An 18,820-nucleotide genomic window follows, 5' to 3' on the forward strand; every position below is an offset into this window, starting at 1 on the left:
CATATATTTTTAGCTAACTACTTCAACTGCTTATCCATTACTTTTAGTTCATTATTTTACCTGTTTATCTATTACTTTCAACTGACGATTCAAATGCTGTTATAACCTTTATTTCTTTCAAGCAATAATCTATTTCTTTTAGCTATTTCAATCGTTTAACTAATTTCAAGTCTCCATCCATTTAGTGCAGCTAATTATTTTAACTTTATTCAATGCATTTAGCTAAATATTTTAAATGTTTATCTAGCCCTTTAAAATAACTCTTCCACTGTTTATCTGTTACTTTTAGAATTTTTTTTCAACTGCCATACAAGGACCTCTGTTTGGGAAGCACTGATACAGGCAGCGCTGTCTCACTAGCTTCCATTCTTTACACTTAAAGTTCATAAATCTGTTTGGAAGACACCAACCACAACCTTTTTAATGAAGCAGCAGTCATAAAAACCTTGTACAGCTCAGACAAAGTCTCTCCAACACTAAAAGAAGGGAAGGTCACCTGAAAGGAGCTAATTAAAACAATTTCAATATTTGAAAAGTGCTTGTCCAGCATTGATTCAGGAATTGGCAGTGAATTTTATGAAGCTAAATTCAACGTAAAATGCACACACTGTCACACTTCACTGTTCCTGACACTGGCTGAGGGCTCTACAGTGTGGAGCAGGAAAAGGAAGGAAATCAGCTGTTATCCACTAGCTGTGGTGAAGTACACAATCCTGACACAAGATGTTGTTTGTTCGAGGCAGTACGTCATCAGAAATCAGAACAACCTCGACACCGAAGGAAGCTGCAGATATTTGAAGTGAGAAGGAAAAGCAGAGAGTTCGGAGCAGCAGCGAAGACAGTGAAACAGAGTGTGAGTCAATGAGAGCACTGGCTGTCCAGGAGTGGTGTGCTGTACTGACAAGCTGCCAGATGATCTCAGCCCAGTGGTTCAGTGCCTGGCTCAGAGGGCCCCGGGCACGCACAGCTCTGCTGGCTGTCAAACCAAAGCTGTGTGCCTGATTTGACAGAGTGACCATTGTGAAGAATGCAGCCAATGTACAATGGCTGCATTCTGTTTGCTTCGCTTTCACACTCTCCCCCGCTTCCAAAATACCCCCACAGGACAAAACAGAAACACACATTGTATCAGTTGGTGCATTTCACCAAATTAACTTACAGTACCACAAGTATAAACACCGAGGTTTTCAGATGTCAGATCTTGAAAATATCTTTCCTTCCTGGTGTTGTGGGCACAATTTGTTATTAAAATGTAGATGAAGCACCCACCACTAATAATCAGTTACTCAGTATATTACACAAGCTGCCTTTTAGTGGCCAGTGTGGCCACAAGACAGTCTGGAAAATGATCATACATAATGTTAAAACACAAAGCGACAGAGGCAGAATAGTTATACAGTGGTCCCTCGTCTGTCATGGGGGTTACATGCCAGACCTCCCACCCATATTTCGATAAAATACTGTTGTAATACGTTTTAATTACTATTTTTTTAACATTGTTTTCAAATTTTTAGGCTAGAAAATGCTTATTTTACCACAAAAAAAATTAAAATAATGTAGCAATCAGAGCCAGTCACTATGACTGAACTGTTCTGCAATGCACCATGGGAGACAGGTATGTTGGGGGTCTACATGTCATTATTGTAGTTTTTGTTAGTGTTACAGTGTTATTAGTGTCTGTGTTTTATTGTGTTTTTGTGGTGTAGTCAGCCTAGTTAATTTGGTTAAGTGTTATGCTGTCAGGACCGTGAGTGTGAAGTGTGTTTGATGACTTCCTACAACATTTGCTAGGTCTGAGTGTGTCAAAATAAAAGCATCTGCCAGTTGCAGAGTACATAAAGGGCAGATATCCTTTCTCCGGCGTCATTCTTCAACGCAGCTAGCCACAATAATAAATATATAAAAATTATGATATAGTGAAAAATCTGTGCTACAGCGGGACCACAAGAAGTGAACCGCGATATGGCGAGGGACCACTACACAATCAACATACTCAACAATGTTACTTTTGGAGAAATGTAACAAAACTACAAGTCTAATATCATCATAATATCATCCATTTGCAATGTTCTCTCAAAATGTCTTACTTCAAAGCAAATTTATCATATTCATAAACCTATTCTTCTCAAAAGGTGTTTGTAAAAGTGCTTCCTTACTTCAAAAACACCACAAAGACCAGTGGAAACTTCAAGTAGCCTCACCCTCAGTGTGGTTATCCGTAGCGTTAATCAAAGCCCCGACCCTGTAGTATTACAGCACTATCCACTGAGTTACACTATCCTGCAGAGGAAAAGACTGTGCTGCTCTCCTCCCTCCCCTCTTCTTCTATTCCCTTTCTTTTGGTCTGTCCTCTCTCTCTCTGCTCCTCTCGCTCTAGGCTGTTGACACTGGTTGAGCAACACTTGTGCTGCTGAATCTATTACATTTAATTCTCACAAGCTTGTCAGAGAACAAAACCCCGACTGATGAGAGCAACATACGTACACTGGAGTAATTATTTATTTACAGAGGCTGCTACAGACTGAAATTCGGTGTGTGGAACGTTGCCAGCGATCCAAATATTGGTCGCTCCTGTGGACTCGGGGTAAATAAAACAGCAGAACTGAGGGGAAAAAAACTAAGGCTGCCATCCAAAGGACATCTTTTATTCTTGTCATGTTTATCTCTTCGCTGCACCTGTGAGCGAGACAGGGATGTGCGTACATTTTCATTGTAATCATTAATCATTAATAATGCATTGGCTATGGTAAGTGCAGCGATGGTGTATGCATGCGTGCATTTGAATACACTTCAGCAGCTCAGTCTGTAGTAATGTTACTTCACCAGAAAAATGCTGGAGGTAACTGTCTGAACTCACCTTGTACCAGTCAGCAAGACAGATAATGGTAGTAGAATTTTAAATAAAACCATGAAAAACTCAACATAGTATACATATATTGTGTAGACCCTCTTAAATTCAGAAAGTAAGTTCAGCAAAGATGTGAGGACTGGACCAACACTGGAAGATACCATTCTTCATCTTTGTTTCTACTCTTCAAATAACGATTATTTCTTTAAAGAGTTGCACTTCAACACTTCTTTCCGTTCGTCTGACACTTCAACTTTACTTAAATTGACACTTCAGGTTCTTTCAGTGCTTCCGGTTTCAGTGCCATATCAACTTCTTGAAGTGTTTCTACTCTGGCAGTCACTTTGACTACAATAACATTTCAGCCATTGCAACCTTTCAGCTATATTCAAATGTTTCAACTGCAAAATTCAGCCTTCTACTTTCTCCACGTTTGCGTAGAGTAAAAGGATTTCCTGTTTTGTCGAAACTCTTCTTGCTTTTATGATTGGATCAACTGAAGCAGCATTATGAGGTGCGATTTTCTCCCAGGATGCAGAGCTAGAAATCAGATATTTACAGACACGTGCTGTCTTTGTGAATGTGTTTCAGAGCGTCTAGCCTCAGGTCTTAATGTAAGTAGGTTACAAGTGACAGTCTGGGTTTGGAGCATTTCCCTTGAATGATCTAAACAGGAAGAAAGGTTGAGATCTCACTGATGCCACAGAGTCCTTGTAAATCAGTAAATTATTTAATTAGAAATACCTAACATTGATGACAACATTGCTATTTCCATCTTCAAAACACAGAAATATGCACAAGATGAGTAATATTTCTTCAAGAATGTTTTGAAGAGAAGGAGGCATACTCTGGGCAGGACTGTTGACACTGTTTGTTTGCTAAGGATTATGGGTACGAGGTTATGACAGCATCTGACTGGCTAGTGGGAGGGCAAGCCTCCCCAGGTGCGCGATTTGTGTGCCTCTGAGTGTGTGAGTGCGTGAGTGTGTGTATTCATGTGAGGGGGCGGAAGAGAGTACTGCCACCCACGAGGAAGTTGATGCCGCTGTCAGTAGGCGGCCGTCTATTTCTAGTGGCAACCTGGTGGGCAGGAACGCATGGTGATATCTCTGCTTTCTCTTCTCTTCGTTTCTTTTGTCTTTGAGAAAGTGTGAAAGCAATGATTTAAATCGTCCATCTCTCTCCAAAGCGGTAATCGGAGATGCAAAAGTGGTTATGTAATCACCAAAGGCATATTCGTAAACATAAACGAGGTATTAAAGATTCTGGATCCAAATTCAAGCGGTAGTAAAAACATGATAAAGAAGCTTTGCTGTTATCTAACACCTGTGCAATTGTCACTGCATATATAAACAAAAATATAAGACCATACTTCACATAAATTTATTGACTTTCTGCCATGGAATAAATGCTCATCCTTTACCTCAACCCTCCATGTTACTCCTGTTTTTCATATGCCTCTTATTTGATGATTTGATGACACGGGTACAGGCGATCCTTTCACTGATCCTCACGCCACCAGGAGCGACCACAACGCATTTTTTATAGCTTTCTTTCCTTACTTCTGCACATCTAAATTTTTGACACAAGCAGCTAGTCTTATCGGTAATAATCTCTAATTCTGACTTTCATTACGGTTGTATTTGTATCTCTACAAAAACAACAACAGTTCTTTGCTAGCATTTGAATGGTGTACATGAGTTGGGCTGTTTTAGTTTAGTGCTTTTCAATGTACAAATGTCTTTCTCATCACATCACTCCCAGCAAGGATGTGAAAAAGAGACACAAGGAAGACACAAGTTGACGGAAGAAACAAATCTGCCAAATGAGAATCCCATCGTTCCATAGGGCCAGTTTAAAGTAACACCAATGACTTATTACGTGCGGCACACCTCCTGTCAAATCGAACCAGCACCCATTTTAGAGAAAAATTCTGCACTGGATACAGTTGAATTTTCCCATTCTAAGCTCCTTCTCTTTCTTCTCTCGTCTTCTCAAGGTGCATTTAAGCAACAGGAACATCCTCTGTGATGGTGGAGGGAGAGCAATTTTTGGGTCTTTGGAGTCTTTGGAGGGGAGAGGATGGGAGGAAGCATAAGTTAGCATAATGAAAAGCAGCCCTGAACATCCCTGAACAGTATTTGCAGCTCTTCCTGTCAGGTCACGTACAGCCCCTTCCCTACTCAATGTTATGACAGCCTGTATCTAGCCTGAGAGACAAAGCCCAGGGTTAAAAAAGCATTGGGGGGGGGGGGCTCCTTCAACATACAGAGCTATATGCACTACACCATACTTCACAGATATACATCGTATAGTATAGTGTATGCTGTATATATGTATGTAGTATATTATATATGACTGTATAGTCATCATGACGTTCCTATACTGGATTGCACAACATCACACACTGATCTATTATATTACACAGGATCATATCACAGTGTTACATCATGTAATGTCAACCGTCATCCAGGATCCTTGAGATAAACTGCCTACAATATAGTGAGTTCTTCCAGCACCCTTGAACATGGTGTGTGTGTGTGTGTGTGTGTGTGTGTGTGTGTGTGTGTGTGTGTGTGTGTGTGTGTGTGTGTGTGTGTGTGTGTGTGTGTGTGTGTGTGTTTCTGAGCTGTTTTACCGCCTGTGTCCTCCCACAAAACCATTCGACTTACAGTAACCCAGCCATCAATACTGTTCCTACTGCCTGCCCAAATGTAGCCATGCCGGTCGTAGACTCGCACATGCACATGTTTCCAGTAAAAGATAAAGATCTACTCCGGTGGTAAGAAAAAGCATCTGAATCTCCCCATTTATTTTCTCTGGGAGCTAGCGACAGGCAGCGGCAGAGTTAGGGAGATAGAAGGACAAAGATAGAGACTGAAGGACGCAGGAAAGATTAAAAGTCTTTACAGAAACAGCAAAATCATGAAGGAAGGTGTTTTGTTGGCAACCTTGAAAGAACGAGGAATTATTTAACTTCCGGATCATCCTTTGATTTAACAAGAGCTTAAAGACCCCTTGAAAACCTAATATTATATGTACATTTTCAGTCCACTCAATATTGTAATGTATTATTATGTACAGGTCATCAAATTTAAAATCCAACTCCTTATTTACGCAGATGACACGCTTCTTTTCCCTATAGAATGACTACAAATACTGAATCTGTAAAGAAATCTACATTAAAGAAACGGGACGTACATTTTAAATGGCATGGAGTCTGCAGAGTTACACAAATGTTTTATGGAAACATGAGACTCCCAGAGTTTAAAAAGTCATTTTAAGCCACTGATCGTTCATTTCCAATCCAAATTCTGCTTAGACAAAGAGCTTATGTGAAGCTTTTGAGGTTTTGCCCTTTCCTATAGTTTCTTATGCATTTTGTGCATGTAAAAAGGTCTTCAGATTTAAAAGATCCACACAAATCATCCCCCATAAAAACACACTGCTCCTTACCTGCTTCAACGCATCATTCGAAGTCCAGGCTTTTCTTTCATTACTTGTGTACATCACCATGTCATGTATTTGCGTAAGCTAGTGTGGCATGCCAAACAAAGAATCAGCAGCTGCTTTACAGTTATTTTTATGCTTCTACTCGAGACAGTTGACCTATCAGAGCAGACTGGGCTTTTTAGAAAGAGGTCCTAAAGTGACAACAGCTAAAACTGAGCATTTTTAGTGAGTAGAGGTGCTGCAGCAATGTACAGTCTAAGAACAACATGTTTATAGAACATAAAACTCCGTACACGTAATCTACATGACCCCAAAAACAAAATCAGAAACTTTAAAATGTGCATCGGCTCTTTGATGTGAACATTATTAGTGATTATGAGGAAACAACAAATGTTTTCCCAAGAATTTCAGAGCTTTATCTGATCCCAGTACAAAGTTGGTGTTGCCAAGTAATCTACTTAACAATGCACCACAGAGCCCCAGAAAACACTGAGACTATCTGTCGAATCATACTGGAAATAGACTGTGAAAGGCACTTCCATTTGATTAAAGTAAATAATGCTCAGGGTTTCGGTGAGATATGAGGCTCTACCCGCTCCAATAAAGAAAGTGGAACAGAAATCTATGTGGAACTGAGCTCAGCAAGTATTTTCATGGCTTAGTAAAGCTCACACTTCACTTGAGGTCAATATCTTTAACATTTAAAAAGATCTACAGAGACACATAGAAAACAGCGACTCTACCTCTTAACATTACTAAGCCCTTTTTTGCTAAGAGGATGGCACTAAAAGGAGCCCCAGAACCAACCTGAACCAGCCATGTAGACAGAGAATATAATAGCAAATTACCACTAAAGAAAAGCAAAAGTAGATCATTTTCTGGGGTAGAACGACAAACGCAAACAAAACTGAAACACATGCAGCACCACATGAAATGACTAAAATAAAATACCTGATGAGAAATCTAAAAAATGCCATAATAGTATATAGCCTGAGAGTATAGTCTGACAGCAGACATGTAGACCACACACTCCAGACTAACTCAACTTCCTAAAACGTTGTCTGAACAACATTCTTTCCAACATTTGGAAAAATATACACAAGTAAGACTTTAATGTCTGGACAACGAGGTGAAATAACTCTTAAATCTGGGGAAGTGCTGGCTGTTAAGTATGTTACTGCCTGCCACAAAAACCCGACACCCAGAGGGAAATATCATCAAGTCAATCAAGCACATAAAGTGGATTTTTACATTTCCGCTATTTGGGGATATGCAGTCACTCGCATATCTGAGTCAAATTTGTTTTTATTCTTGTTTTGCCAGTTTGTTTTGTAGTCATTATTATTTCAAAAGCTTTAACAGTGCTTTGGAAACGCATCAGGCCAACCAAAGGCACTGAACGTAATGGAGAGAGTGAGTGCAAGAATGACAAGTGAGGAACAACAGAGAAAGAGAAACAGGGTGGAAAAGACAGAGTGCACTGCTTCCTCCTCATCACCCAGTAGGAGTAGCAGCCTAAAAATAAACCTGCAAGGACACCATATGCTCCTCTATTCCTCAACTACTCTTCCGTTATCCTCTCTTGTGTTCTACCTGCTCCTGAGTTTCTCTTATTTCCTCTTCTATTTTCTTTCTTTACAGTGTCTTGACTCGACAGAGGCTGCTCCAGATAACAATGCCGGCCGCGGAGAAGACAGAAATTGATCCCCTTTCATAGTCAACTGGTAAAAACACCTTAAATGACAGCTGCTTTGAATGGGCAACCGAGTAGCTTCGACATCGATGATGAACTGTTCTGCCAATCGACGTCAAGACGCCAAGTTTTCTCCCATGACCATCAATCAAATCAGTTGATTGATGTTGTGTCCGACCCAACATCTCCTCCCTCAGCCAATCATCACTCAGTTATCGAGTGCCCCACCGACCCAGCCCCCGTTGTCTAATCCCATTACCTGGAAACATAAATTCTTGCCATATTTTTTCTCCTGGTGGCTGTGTGTTTTCCTAACCTCTTTGGTTCATTTTGGGGGCAAGGGTGAAGAACATAATAAAGCCCTGGAATCTCTCATTTCCTGTGTGTAGGTCTAGCTCGCATGCTGTGTTGTTACATAGTTTTTCCACTGATATTACTGGAGGCTGGAGGTCCTTGACATAGACATACCAGGCCTTATAAGTCACCCTCGCGTGAAACTGGGTGTTTGTGTACAGTCATGGTATGCACTAGTGGTGATATTTTTTTCTCCGGGTGCCAGGCTGCTTTTTTTTTGTCTTTTTGTAAAATCCAATCAGCCTCAGCGCGACTGAAAGTCTAAATGGAATCCGTCTTATCTATTCCTGCGTGAATCGCTTTGATTTCTCACAAAGAAAAACATGGCAGCCTCAGCCCACAAAGATGACCTTGTGATAAAGCACAGATGAGCTCTCCGCTTGTTCGCCTTTTTTGTTGCGCACAAGTGGAAAAGCGGAAAACAAAAACGCCTTTTGCAAATGCGCTCCCTTTGAAAAGTGGTCGTGGCATGCTGAGATCTGGTGAAAAGACAATCTAATCATCTCCATCTCCAGTTCCAGTTCTTTTCTTCCTTATCCCGCATTCGCACTAAATCCCCCCACAATCCTCTCCTCTCTGCCCTCCCAGGCTCTGCCTCTGTATCCCCATTTCACTTTTTCCATGATGCTACATGCAACCATATTTCATCCTCTTACTCTCCCTGCATAATTTTCCCTTTTCAGCCTCTACTCTCCCCCAGCGTAACCTATTATGTCTTTAGTTTTCTCTCCCATGCGCCTATCTGTCCCTCCATCTATTGATCCCTCACAGCTATTCATCCATCAGGTTCTAAAGCCAAACAGTCAAAGCAGCTGAAAGAGCTCCAGAACCACTTTCTGTTTTGGCCGTAGGGTTGTTGCACTCTGAATGGGAGTATTGGCTGATCACCCACCCCCTCACGCTGCTTCCCTGTTGTCTCTCGCTGTGCATCATCCTGGCTAAAATAACACCAGGAGCTATCATTGTGCAATCCTTAACACAATAATGTGCAAATTCTCACAGTGTGAGATAAAATGAAACGGAGCGAGAGAAAGAGATGTAGAACAGATGAAAAAGCTCCAAGAACAGTCAGTCAGTGTGTTTCATTTTAATATGACTTCGTCTTTCTTCGACGGCTCAAAGGCATGAGGGAAAGGAAGTGCCCGGTTTAAGGTGCCAGCAGGTTTGAGATTAAGTAACAGTGTTATCTATCTCTAGAATGGATGCACAAATCAAATCCTCCTGAAAGCTGCTCTGTTTAACAGCATCTACTCTATGTACGTGGATGCAACCAGGTTATATTTATCCAATTTACTTTCCCCACCCAATAGATACATGTTTGTTAACGCTTGTTAACAAGAGTCGATGTGAACAAATGTGATACAGATTTTTATTATGATGGTATAAAACTTCAAAAAGAGCCAACAGTCAATCTCTAATCCACTGCTGGAAATGTTTTTTCATTTAAATATTGCGTCAACAAATCCTTTCCCTCGACTACAAGCCCGCTTTGTTTTAAAGCAGCACCAAAAGCCAACGCACGCTTTGTAGTAAACACAAGGAAAGTGGCAGGCAGGGAGGAGCATGGGTAAATCCATCAGTTAGTATTCATAAAAAAAGAGGATCTCTCCAAAACTCTGTGTCAAACCCTCTTCACTCATGCAGTGTTCTTTTCAGGCACGGTATGTTGCACATAAAAGCTTCTGGAGGTTTGGCATGTGTGATGTGATCATGGAGTCCAGTGTCAGCCAGAGTTACTACACAGCATAGAGGAGGGGGTTTAGTGGGAAGCAGAGGCGATAACGCGAGCTTGATGTGGCTGAAAGTGAGATTCACTTCCCGAGAGCTTCCCTGATCTTTCGCAGTCGTGACACACAGATGACACCACTGCTGCTAAGGGGAAGGACAGTCTCATTTACATTCTATATAACAGCCATTTATTGTGGCTATTGTACACCATGATAGGAAAAGTTGTGGGTATGTATTCATAAAGCTGACAAATTAAAAGGAAAATGAGGGCTGGTTGTGTGCAAACAGACACAATAAGGAAATGTGTACGAAATCGACTCATTAAGCATTCAGTGTAAATATATGAACTGCTTTCATACAGTGGATCACAGATAGTTCACACATCATTACATCTGATCTTTTATGATCTTGAATATGCAGCAATGTTTTTGTAGTATCTTGTACTGAATCTTTTTTTTTTTTTTGCTAAAAATGGGTCTCAAAACCCCACATGATGTTATTAGTTGATGCACAGCTAAGAAATGGATGAAAGTGGAGTGTCAACAGATGGCTTAGTGTGTTTAGAAGTATGAAGAGCTGCAGCTGACATTCATTATCAGTGCATCCCACAAGTATGTTCTTAATCACTTCGTTTATCAAATGTCAAAAACTGGCAGCACTGAATGGCAAATATTACATCGGACAATCAAAAGTCGTGTTTATCTCTCATTTTGTCCGACAAATGTTCCAAAAATCCATTCATCCATCCATTATCTATACACCGCTTAATCCTCATTCGAGGGACTGGAGTCTATTCCAGCTGATTTAGGGTGAAGGTACGGGACACTCTGGGCAGATCACCAGTCTATCACAGGGCTACATACACAGACAAACAATCACACTTCTATTCACACCTACGGACTATTTAGAATCTCCAATTAACCTGAGCATGTTTTTGGACTGTGGGAGGAAGCTGAAGAACCCGGAGAAAAGTTCCAAAAACCCCCGGATATTTAATTTACAGTGCTATAAGTTTAAAAAAAACATAAATCCTCACAGGGAGAAGCTGGATCAAGTTAATGTTGATGACTGAAATTTCTAAATATTTTGCAAAAAAGGAAGCTCAGATCAGATGCTATTCGCTTGATCTTGATGCTACTGTGGTGGTGTGTTTCCCACACATACAGAAAGCAGCTGCTGCATACTGTACATCCAAGTCTCTCCGAATGCCATTAGTTAATCCTAATAAGTACATCATTCTGCAGCGTGTGCTAAAAATCCCACTGAATTTAACTTTTGAGTAATCCTCTATCCTCAAATGCCTGAGTTGCAGCGTGAGAGAAGGTGCAGACGTTGTGTGTGAGGGACAAAGTGTATGTGTGAGGACTTAAAACACGTGTATGCGAGTGTTTATCTCCAGGCAGACAAGGATTAATCCTCCAGTGTGCATCAGTGATGTCATCATCCAAAACAACAACAATAACATCTATGGCGCGATGCTGGCAACAGTCGCCGTGACGACTGATCCTCCTCGACAACAGTGTACGGGGGATTAGGTATGACAGGCACGGGCAGCTTACCGGACAGCAGCTCATCTCCTGTGTGTGTGCATGTGGCTGTAACTTTGAAAAACACAATGAAAAGGAGGAAGAGGAGACTCAAACAAGAGAGATGAGAAAGAGAAAAGAAACGCCAGACATCATGTGCCACTCTGAGCTAAAATTACATCACTCCCAGCTGTTCCTTACAAAGCACGGATGTGGAAAAAGACAGGAGATGGATGAGAGATGGATTACAAATCCTTGAAACAACATGTACTGGAAATATATGGAATTATCCATCTCTGCTCTGACAATATCGAGATTAAAATGAACATCTACATGCGTGTACTTTATTAAAATATTGGATTTTGGAGATGTAGAAAAAAGGCTGATTGGAATCAAATGATGAGTATATTTAGGCAAAAACAAAGTCTTGGACACGTGTTTATTTAAATCTGTTCTATCAATTCCATTTAAGACTCATAGGTTTGGGGAAAATACCAACATAATCTAGAAGCATCACTTGTTTCAGGGAGACGATAGCACTGTGGAATAAAACAGAAATAAATAAAATGCAGCAACGTCATTCGAGTGCACTGCTCCATTAAAGAGAATACAATCGTCTGACTCATCCTTTGTCACAATGCAATGTCATCTTGAAGGATACATGCAAATCTAATATGTGCAAGAGCAGATTATGATAACTTCATAGAGTTGTCCGTTCTAGTTTCACAACATTACAAAGCACTGTGCAGTATTTCTGGCATCCAGTAATTCTCCAAACGCACAGAACTGAGAGCACACTTTCTTTCTCCAGGACCTGCTTTTGTCATCTGTGCCTTTAGTAGTAATGTGGTACTGTGTGCTTCGTAACCAGTCACAATCAGGACGCATGACATCCCGGCTGAATGGGAATTCTGCAGTTTTAATGCACATGTAGTTGGTTTGAAACCCTAAATACATTTACCATTTATTGCTTAACTGCAAGGTGGATCTTTGCTTTTGTCATTAGATTCGAACTACAATTAGCTACTGATAACAGCATTGCTCTTAAACATCAAGTAAATCAGCTGTTATTAAACAGGAATCAAACCTATGATGTGCATTTTACTGTATTGTTGCACCAAAGAGTTCTAAACTGGCAAAAAAACTGACTTGGCAGCGCAAACAATATCAAATCAGTTCATGAGATAAAAAAAGAGCATTTCTGAACCACACAAACTGTAGCCAGAGTGTCAATATTGCAGCATAAGAGATTGTTTCATAATATATTAATCTCATCACTCCTACACTGGTTGCAACTGTACATGCTGCAACGAAACAGGACTATGTTTGATTATTAGTAGTAACGTTGGTGTTATTACTTGCAGTACTATTATCTTACAAGTTTTAGGTCTTTGCCTGCCAAAAGCTACACACTGCCTCAGAAGTTTGGCTATCGTGCCAAGACGAAAAAAAACTCTCTGGCAGGAATACAGAGTACCTGATATTTGTAGCAGTTTTTGGCATAAGAATTCTGTCTCAGCACAAAATACTGGTAACAAGCAGCTACAGGCTGTATCTGTCTTCAGAACCACATCTCTGTCTAACACTGGTCATCATGGAGGAATAAGAGCAACGACCAACTCCACGCTGGGCAGTCAGGATTCAGCCGGTGCATGTTCGCATTTGGTAAGAAAGCCAGCTGGAGTGAGGGTAATAGAACTGCATGCATTATGGGATGTTTTTACAGAAGTGTGGGCCGCAGCAGGGCTGTATTAATATTGCATTGAGGGGTAGAAGAGAGTGAAGGGAGTGAATCATAGCCTTCAATGACAGCTTCTTCTCCTTCCTCCAAGGCACGACAGCAGCAACGGCAACACTGTGTGTGCATGCGTGACTGTTCACCCACACATGTGTGCATCTAAGCGTTACCACATACCTATCATGTCGGTGAATGAAACACGCCTATGTCAACAGTTTACTTGAGGTAACGGTTATCCCGTCAGTTGTGATATTAAAGTTGCAGGACTGATTCTTGTCGGTTCGATCAAACTGCGCGTTCTCAAATGCCTTATCTGAAGCCTACAAACGGCCCTCTGCTCCTGCTTAAAATTCAGTCTCCAACAGCAAGTTCCTCACTTCTATTTCCGATGCATAGTGCTCAACAGCTCCCACTCATCTCCTCTGCTCTCCTCTCTCCCCTTTCCTCTTCAAATGTTTTCTTTACTTCTCGCTATGCTGCTCTTTCAGTCTTTCCCTCTCCGCCTGTCTCTCTTGTGAGCTCTTGAACCTCCAATATTTGTCTAGAGATACTCTGCCATTCTCTCTTATCCTCTCTTTTACTGTCATCTCTGCTGCCTCCCTGCTAGTAAACTCATCTGTTTTTTCCCCTTTCATTTGTGTCCCTATTTCTTAAGAGCATCTCTTTGTCTCCTCTGTCATTGTTTTGACTCATGACTCAGTAACAGTCATGACTCCTCTTGAGTTCTCTCTGTGGACTGCAGGGCAGGACTTAGATTTAAAGGAACGCAAATGGAGAAAGTGGAATTTTCTTTGTTTTACAATCTCCACGACAAGTTTGAAATCAATCTCAAAACCATTTATCTGGCTGTATATCTCTCTCATTGATCTTGTTTAACTTTGCCTGCATTGCATCTCATTTCAACTTCCCATCCTTTCCTTTATCTCTTTACGCTCACTGAAGGATGCACTGGATTCAGAGGTCAACTGGCTGCTCGCCGCCACCGATTCACAGACATGTGTACACGCAAGTAGAGATCTGCTGGATCTCTGCACAATGCAAGACAGCAACACAGCTGCTCAACATGCAACCCACACAACAGAATGACATACAGACCCCGCTAAAGGCAGCCTGACAAGCCGCAAGGCTCCGAGGGCAAGTGCTCAGCTAGGGCACGGACTGGAGGTCAGCGCAGAGCGAGAGGTGATATGATTACTGTAGTTCAGCAAGGGAGATATCTGCTTTCAGAGAGAGGGGACTGAGCAAGACTCAGCAAATCAAAGCGAAATCACACCAGAGCAGACCAGAAATCAGCAGTACACTGAGCAACAGGCAGCAGACACCATGTATCAGACCTGCTAGCAGTGCACTAAATATCTTCCACTTCCATGTTTGTCAGAGTTGTAGACTTGTAGATATTTCTTGCTATAGTTCTTTTATTCTATGACTGAACCATTCAAGACATACAGAGGGTAATGTTATACACAGTCCATTCAGATTACATATTTAGAAGCAGCAAATGCACAGAACAAGCTATGAAACAGATTATTCCGGCATACATATGGGGAAAATAGACTCAGATTTCTCAGGGATATATTTACAGTTTGTGCAGTGATTTCAATGACTTGGAATTGTCTGCAATGAATCACTATATATTGATAACATTATTCCATTCGCCAATGATGAGTATAAAGCAACAAATTAGTGGATAAGTGTCGGTAAGGATAATTAATGCAATCTAAGATGTTGCCGAAAGTTCAGAAAAAATGTTGTAAGTGGTCCATTGACATTATTTAATCACAAACACCAAAAAAAGTCATAAAACATGTTAGAGTTGCATCCACAATAATACATGAGTAATAATAATCTATGGATATAATATACTGCATGTATGTAAGTATCATAAATATAACAGTCACAGGAGACATTTTTTGCATTGTGTACCTTTACTTAATCACCACAGTGCGCTTTCTTTACTTAAGATAAACGTAAGACTTTTATAGTGTGGTACTTAAGTGAACGATCTGCATGCTTCCTCCCCCACTGCCCATCTCTGTCTATCAAAGGAAACAAACTATGTCATTATGCTTTTTACTATTGAGGTTAGAACAGCCACAGTCTGACTGCACATCTCCTTTAAGGAACGTGGTGACACAGACTTGTGGGTTTGTTGTGTGAAGTGAGTCTCTCTCGCTGTGTGAAAGAAGCACCAGCACACGGTCAGCTGTAGACACGGGGAAGTGTTGCTATAAGGGTGTCAAAGTTACTTTTATCAGCCGTAACGTGACTCAACAAACAGAATAGTCACTAGGTCTGTGTGTTGTGTTTGTTGCCACAGAAGAGAAATGTAATGTAATGTTACAATGACATCCACTCTTTATAGCAGAGCTGTGTGTTAGCAGCAGAAACAAAAAGCTTGATGAAAAAATCACAGCGATACTGGTCTCTTTTCTGGTAATTAGCTTCCTGGCTGCTTCGGCTACTTTACTGCAACGTTAGCGAAATGCAATCCGAAACTTGTCAAAGAATTTTCTAGCAGCATTTGCTTAATTAAGGTGATTGCAACGAGACAATCACGCAACTTGAGCTGTTCACCTGTTAATCAAGCGACTCAGCAGCAGCTGATAACTGAGAATAATGCAGAATCACAGTTTAATAATATACAGTGGGTACGGAAAGTATTCAGACCCCTTGAAATGTTTCACTCTCTGTGTCATTGCAGCCATTTGCCAAAATCAAAAAAGTTCATTTTATTTCTCATTAATGTACACTGAGCACCCCATCTTGACAGAAAAAAACAGAAATGTAGAAATTTTTGCAAATTTATTTTGTTTGTTTCATTTCTATTTATCTGCATTTTTCATCTGTCTACTACATTCACAGATTTCCGCAAACTCAATGTGCAATTACAGCGATTATATTCAACATTTTAAGACTTTTTATAAACTCAAACACTTTCAATGTCTGGAAAAGAGGTCTGTTATGTGCTGACTACACCATAAGCTAGTATCAGGACTGTCATAGCTAACGTTAGCTCTGGTGCGTCTTCTTCGCACCTGGCAAACAGATTTTAAGCTCATTATCACCACCTACTGGGCTGGAGTGTGCATCAGTGTTACCAGTGTGTCAGAAATTAGGGAACTGAGAAAGGTGCGATTAAATGTGTTTTTTTTAATTTGATATTTTTTCTGTAATTAATTAATTGAAATTCACACCTTAAAGTCCCAGCCCTAATGTAAATGTATCAGACATTCACATATTTATCCATTTTGCATGACTTGGCTGATTTTTCATGTTTATTCATTAATATGTCATAAGAATACTGAGCGCTGCTTACCGTCATGGTTGGGGTTTCCCAGCGTCCACGGTTCATCTGAGTCAAAGTGTGTGTCGCCTCCTATTCCTGGCCCTGGAAAGTAGGCGTGAGCCAGAAAGCCCCCCTCGCCATCAAAGGGTGAGCTGTCGCCATGGAAACCTGAAGCAAAGATGATGGTGATGTCCACGTCTTTCTTGGTCCTCTCCAGCTCGCTGTAGGGCACGGCCTCAAAGCGCAGCGGCGTCACGTTTTGCCACACGTCAAAGGCTCGCCGAATGGCATCGTGGGTCTCCTCGGCACCCACTTTGGGTGTCACGTTCTTTATGCTGCAGAGACATGAGACGAAGGAAGAAAAAGTTAGAGTGGGGAAAACACTAGAAGTCTCGGTAAACATTTCACGCACCCAGATAATTTTCTCTTATCATCACGCCCCAGTAAGCCTCAGATCGGGATTTCTCCTTCAGCTGTCAGGATGAGCAAATCCATTGTAAATTGGCCTGATAAGACTCTTGGGTGCTCCGAGCGTTTGGTAAAACAAGCACACCGAAGAGTGGCTTATTCTGCTCGGTGTCCACTCAGAGGAAAAAATAAAGAATAGAACCTTATCAGGGAAAGCAAACTCCGCTGAAGCGCGAGATATGATGGAGTAGAGAACAATGAAAAGTTTAGGGCAGCATAAGAGCTGAAAAAGGAGACTACTTCTGCATGTCAATCTACTTGATTCAGCTACGCCAAAAAAGACTCAACTATCACTGTTTTCCCCGGCATGCAGCCATTTCACGCTCATCCTGTTCGCCGACAGAGAGCTAAATGGAGCGATTTGTGAGAGAAAACAGCTGAGTCCTCCCCTGCCGGCTTTGAGTTGCTGCAGGTGTGGCGAGGACGGGACGATTTCCTGCCTCTGGAATTTATTTTCTAATTAAGGATTATCAACAGCCCACTGCCTGCTGAGAGCCCCAGTCTGGTTCGGGCAATCAGGAAAACCTCTCCCACTTTATTCGCTCTGGAAATATCTCAGCGCCACGCTCTATTAAAATCTGGTTTGTCTCCAGGGATAGGTAGATAGGTGTCGTTTACATCATCCAACTTAGACTCTTGTAAACACACAATTCTCGATGTCTCATTATGCTGCTGGTGGTTCAGCGTCTGGGTTTGGGTATGAAGGTGGTTGGCTGATGTTCAGTTAATAAGAGAAGTGTGGAAACAAAATGTGCAGCAAAACAGCGCTGTGCCAATTTCTTTATTTTTGTTCTTGTTCAAGTGTTTCAAGTTTATTCACGGTTTCCCTGTTTTCTCCTCCCGTTCACCCTGTGTCCTTTGTGCTCCCTCTGTCACCTCCTCGCCTTTGTTCCCTTTTTCATTTTAGCTCTTCTGTCAGGCTGTCATTTTTCATAATAGGAATAAATATTATCAGAACGTCTTTGTCTGCTGCTGCAAGGCACATTTATCCATACTGCATATTTATACTGCATGTAAGCTCAGATTCATTATTAAATCAAACTCAGTGAACAGGGAATCCTAAAGGCTGGTTAGGAAATATAAATAGCGTGCTGCTGAATAACCTGCACTGTTCATTTAAAATGTTGTAATCGCTAATACCAAATCACACACCGCTTCTCTTTCTCTGTCTGCTCCTTCAAGACTGACTCGCTGACGGCCGACAACCACTTTAGCAGAGACGTGTCTGCTTTAATTACGCTCTCACAAGTTTTGTAAAACTTTCTCTTTCAGCTAATGATTTCTGTTTTGACAGGATGGAGGGCTACAGACACACACAGTCTCACACACACACACACACACACACACATACAGGTATCACAAGGAAATGGACGATATTTCATGTAAAAAAGGCATGCCCACAGAACCACACCATAAAGCATGAAAACGGAGGCAGGAATGGCTTTGTTTGTATCAGGTGATGATCATTTGATATTTTTGCATGATTTATATGATCTAAACCTTGTCTGTAGAGCTTTTACTAGCCTGTCACTTGCATTAGCCTGCATCGATAAGGCTAACATAATAGCACAAGTAATGGAATGCATTGTATTTAGAAAATAAAATAGTAGTAACTGCATTTAGCTGGTTAGAATATAAATAAGTGGCATCAACAGTACAGTTTGTTTCTAAAAATCAATAGAGCCCATGAAGGGATTCCTCATGCAAGGAATATGCACTCTGAACA

At 41.1% G+C, this 18,820-nt stretch overlaps 1 protein-coding gene across 2 annotated transcripts in view; it reads right to left on the reverse strand.

Moving 5' to 3' along the window:
- Positions 1-18,820, reverse strand: part of LOC110970245 (matrix metalloproteinase-16) — a 90,371-nt gene that overhangs the window by 40,697 nt on the left and 30,854 nt on the right. For both annotated transcript variants that reach the window (XM_022220510.2, XM_022220503.2), the window contains one exon: positions 16,657-16,961. In XM_022220510.2, the coding sequence (XP_022076202.1) occupies positions 16,657-16,961 (305 nt within the window). The remainder of the gene's footprint in view (positions 1-16,656; positions 16,962-18,820) is intronic.

The sequence above is a fragment of the Acanthochromis polyacanthus genome, chromosome 20, assembly GCF_021347895.1.
Source record: "Acanthochromis polyacanthus isolate Apoly-LR-REF ecotype Palm Island chromosome 20, KAUST_Apoly_ChrSc, whole genome shotgun sequence".
NCBI lineage: Eukaryota > Metazoa > Chordata > Actinopteri > Pomacentridae > Acanthochromis > Acanthochromis polyacanthus.